The 3,313-nt window shown below is 45.5% G+C and overlaps 1 protein-coding gene across 1 annotated transcript in view; it reads left to right on the forward strand.

The window, feature by feature from the left end:
• LOC111966124 (low-density lipoprotein receptor-related protein 1-like) overlaps positions 1-3,313 on the forward strand; it is a 281,628-nt gene that overhangs the window by 257,791 nt on the left and 20,524 nt on the right. Inside the window, 5 exon segments of the mRNA XM_070444337.1 lie at positions 309-601; positions 925-1,106; positions 1,546-1,652; positions 1,855-1,974; positions 2,213-2,389. Coding sequence (XP_070300438.1) covers positions 309-601; positions 925-1,106; positions 1,546-1,652; positions 1,855-1,974; positions 2,213-2,389 — 879 coding nt within the window.

The raw sequence follows: 3,313 nt of genomic DNA on the forward strand, positions 1-3,313 counted from the left end.
TAGTGTAGTGTTCTTCTAGTAGTGTAGTGTAGTTTCTTTTAGTAGTGTAGTGTTCTTTTAGTAGTGTAGTGTTCTTTTAGGTGTGTAGTTTTATTTAGTTGTGTAGTTTTCTTCTTCAAACCCTAAATACTTTGAAATTGTGTTTTCTTAAACCTTCCGCAGCCACAATGAATGCATTGACATTTCATGAATTCTGTGTGGAAGTTCTGTCTTCATTTCCTGACTTCTCTCTCCCTCCTTCCCTACCACTCGCTCGCTCTCGCTCTCTCCCTCCTCCCGCCCTCCACCCCTCCCTCCGGTCTTTCCAGACCAGAACAGTAGCAGACAGGTGCTCTACATCGCCGATGACAACGAGATCCGCAGCCTGGACCCTGGCATGCCCAACTGGCGCTACGAGCAGAGCTTCCAGGGCGATGCCAACGTACGCATCGATGCCATGGACCTGCACGTCAAGACCAACCGCATCTACTGGACCAACTGGCACACTGGCAGAATCTCCTCCTACGAGCTGCCTTCATCATCGTCATCTTCCTCTTCTGGCACATCGTCAAATACACGCCGCAACCGCCGCCATAGTGAGGGAGGTGTTACTACCCTGGAGGTGAGGCTTGAGTGACGCAAACAGGAATGTATGCACGTGCGCACACACACACACATGCACACACACACAAACACAAACACGTACACACACATGTACACACACACACACACACATTAACACACTCACACATGCACACACACACAAACAGACACACACACACACACACTAAAACATGGGCACTGTTATGACATCCTATGTGTGATACAATATAAGTGGAATGCAGTTAGTGCCAAGTCTCATAGTTCAGAAAGGTCTGTTGTTTTCTGTTCACAACATAATGAGATGTACCTAAACATCCCTCTGTCATCTCTCCCTCTGACTAGATTGTAGGGCATCTAAACATGCCTCGGGGTATAGCGGTGGACTGGGTGGCTGGTAACCTGTACTGGACTGAATCTGGCAGAGATGTGATCGAGGTGGCCCAACTTTCAGGCAAACACCGCAAGACCCTAATCTCAGGCATGATAGATGAGCCTAACGCCATTGTAGTGGACCCCCAGAGAGGGTGAGATTTTTTTATTTTATTTAACCTTTATTTAAATAGGCAAGTCAGTTAGGAACAAATTCTTATTTACAATGATGGCCTACCCCGGCCAAACCCTCCCCTAAACCGGACGATGCTGGGCCAATTGTGCACCGCCCTATGGGACTCCTGATCACGGCCGGTTGTGATACAGGCCTGGATCGAACCTAGGTCTGTAGTGACGCCTCGAGCACTGCGATGTAGTGCCTTAGACCGCTGCACCACTCAGAGACTAGTACCCTTTACCACTACTGAGCCAACCCCAGCCAAGCCCAGCCAACCCCAGCTATATTGAGTTGGCCTAGTTATGCATCCACTACTGTCCTGGAAAAGACAATGCGAAAATAAATTATCAAAAAAATTCGAATAATAAACTTGTATTTCCTGCTGAGCTGTTTTGACTGYGTTTCTGTGTCCTCAGGACCCTGTACTGGGCCGACTGGGGAAACCACCCTAAGATTGAGACAGCAGCCATGGATGGAACCCTGAGACAGACCCTGGTCCATGAGAACATCCAGTGGCCCACAGGTCTGTATAGCATTAGCATTGTAGCCTAGCATTAGTATTAACACTTAGCATTATACATAGCATTATGCCCTAGCATTAGCATAGTGGTGTAAGTGGTGTCATACCTTTTTTCTGGTCACTGTTTGTGTTATCCATGTCCTCTTTAACCCTCCGCTCCTACTCCTCTTCCTCTACCACCACCTCCTCCTCCTCCTCTCTCCAGGTCTGGCGGTAGACTACTTCAATGAGCGCTTGTACTGGGCGGACGCTAAGCTCTCTGTTATCGGGAGCGTTCGACTCAACGGCTCCGACCCTGTCATCTCCATCACAGGACTCAAAAACAGTTCAGTTCACTACACTAAACTACACTTATCTCAGGGCTGGGGTTCAGTGTAGTTTTATGAGGATACCACCCATCTTTGCTTCCTACTGAATTTTACATGGGTAACAATTTATGAATTAAAGGATAAGTAGTGAAATTGATCCAGTTGTCACTGTTTTACAGAGTGGGTTGACCTTGTTCAGTTCTCAAAGGGACATAGTTAAGGCAGGTTCCTAACTCTCTCTCCTTCCATCCCCAGACCTGCTCCATCCGTTCAGCATCGACATCTTTGAGGACTACATATATGGYGTCACCTACATTAATAACTTTGTGTTCCGGGTCAACAAGTTTGGCAAGAGCCCCATGGAGAACCTGACCACTGGCATTAACCACGCCACAGACATAGTCCTTTACCACCGTTACAAACAACCAGAGAGTGAGTGGCTGTCTGCCTACACTATAGCTAATTTCTTTAAATGAAACCCTACTCCCCCATATAGTACACTTCTTTTTGACCCCTATCAAACCACCACCGCTAAAAACCGGTAGAGAGTGTCTGTCTCTCTCTCTAGTCTGAAGAAGAACACTATGTGAAATACTGCATATAATGGATAGTGAAATACAGCATTAATGGATAGTGAAATACTGTATATCATGGATAGTGAATATCTGTATATAATGGATAGTGTGTCACAGACAGAGTCAGCTAGAGAGAAGAGAGAGAGAGAGAGAGAGAGAGAGAGAGAGAGAGAGAGAGAGAGAGAGAGAGAGAGAGAGAGAGACAGAGAGAGAGAGAGAAACTACGCAATTAAAAAGCAAATTCAAATTGAAATACCTATTAAATTTGTCTAAAAGTAATTGAATATGTCATTGAACCAATTGCACTTTATGGCAGCGAGGTGTGGGGTCCACTTGCAAAACAAGATTTCATCAAATGGGACAAACATCCCATTGAAACCCTGCATGCAGAGTTCTGTAAGATTCTCCTACATGTCCAGAGGAAAACTACAAACAATGCATGCAGGGCAGAATTAGGCAAATATCCACTAATAATAAAAACTCAAAAAAGAGCAATTAAGTTTTGAAACATCTAAAATACAGTGACCCCCTCTCATATCACTACCAAGCCCTGCAATGCCAAGAGCTGAGCAAAGAAAAGAGTCCCCTCATCCAGCTGGTCCTGGGGCTGAGTTCACAAACCTGTTCTACTAACACACTGAAGCCTCAGGACCAGAACATCCAATCAATCAGGATAAACCAAATTACAACACAGTCAAAACAAAACTACATTGCTTATTGGGAAACACAAGCACAAGCACAGAGCAAAATGCAGTGCTATCTGGCCCTAAATCGACAGTAA

Source organism: Salvelinus sp. IW2-2015, linkage group LG7 (assembly GCF_002910315.2).
Source record: "Salvelinus sp. IW2-2015 linkage group LG7, ASM291031v2, whole genome shotgun sequence".
In the NCBI taxonomy this organism is placed as follows: domain Eukaryota; kingdom Metazoa; phylum Chordata; class Actinopteri; order Salmoniformes; family Salmonidae; genus Salvelinus; species Salvelinus sp. IW2-2015.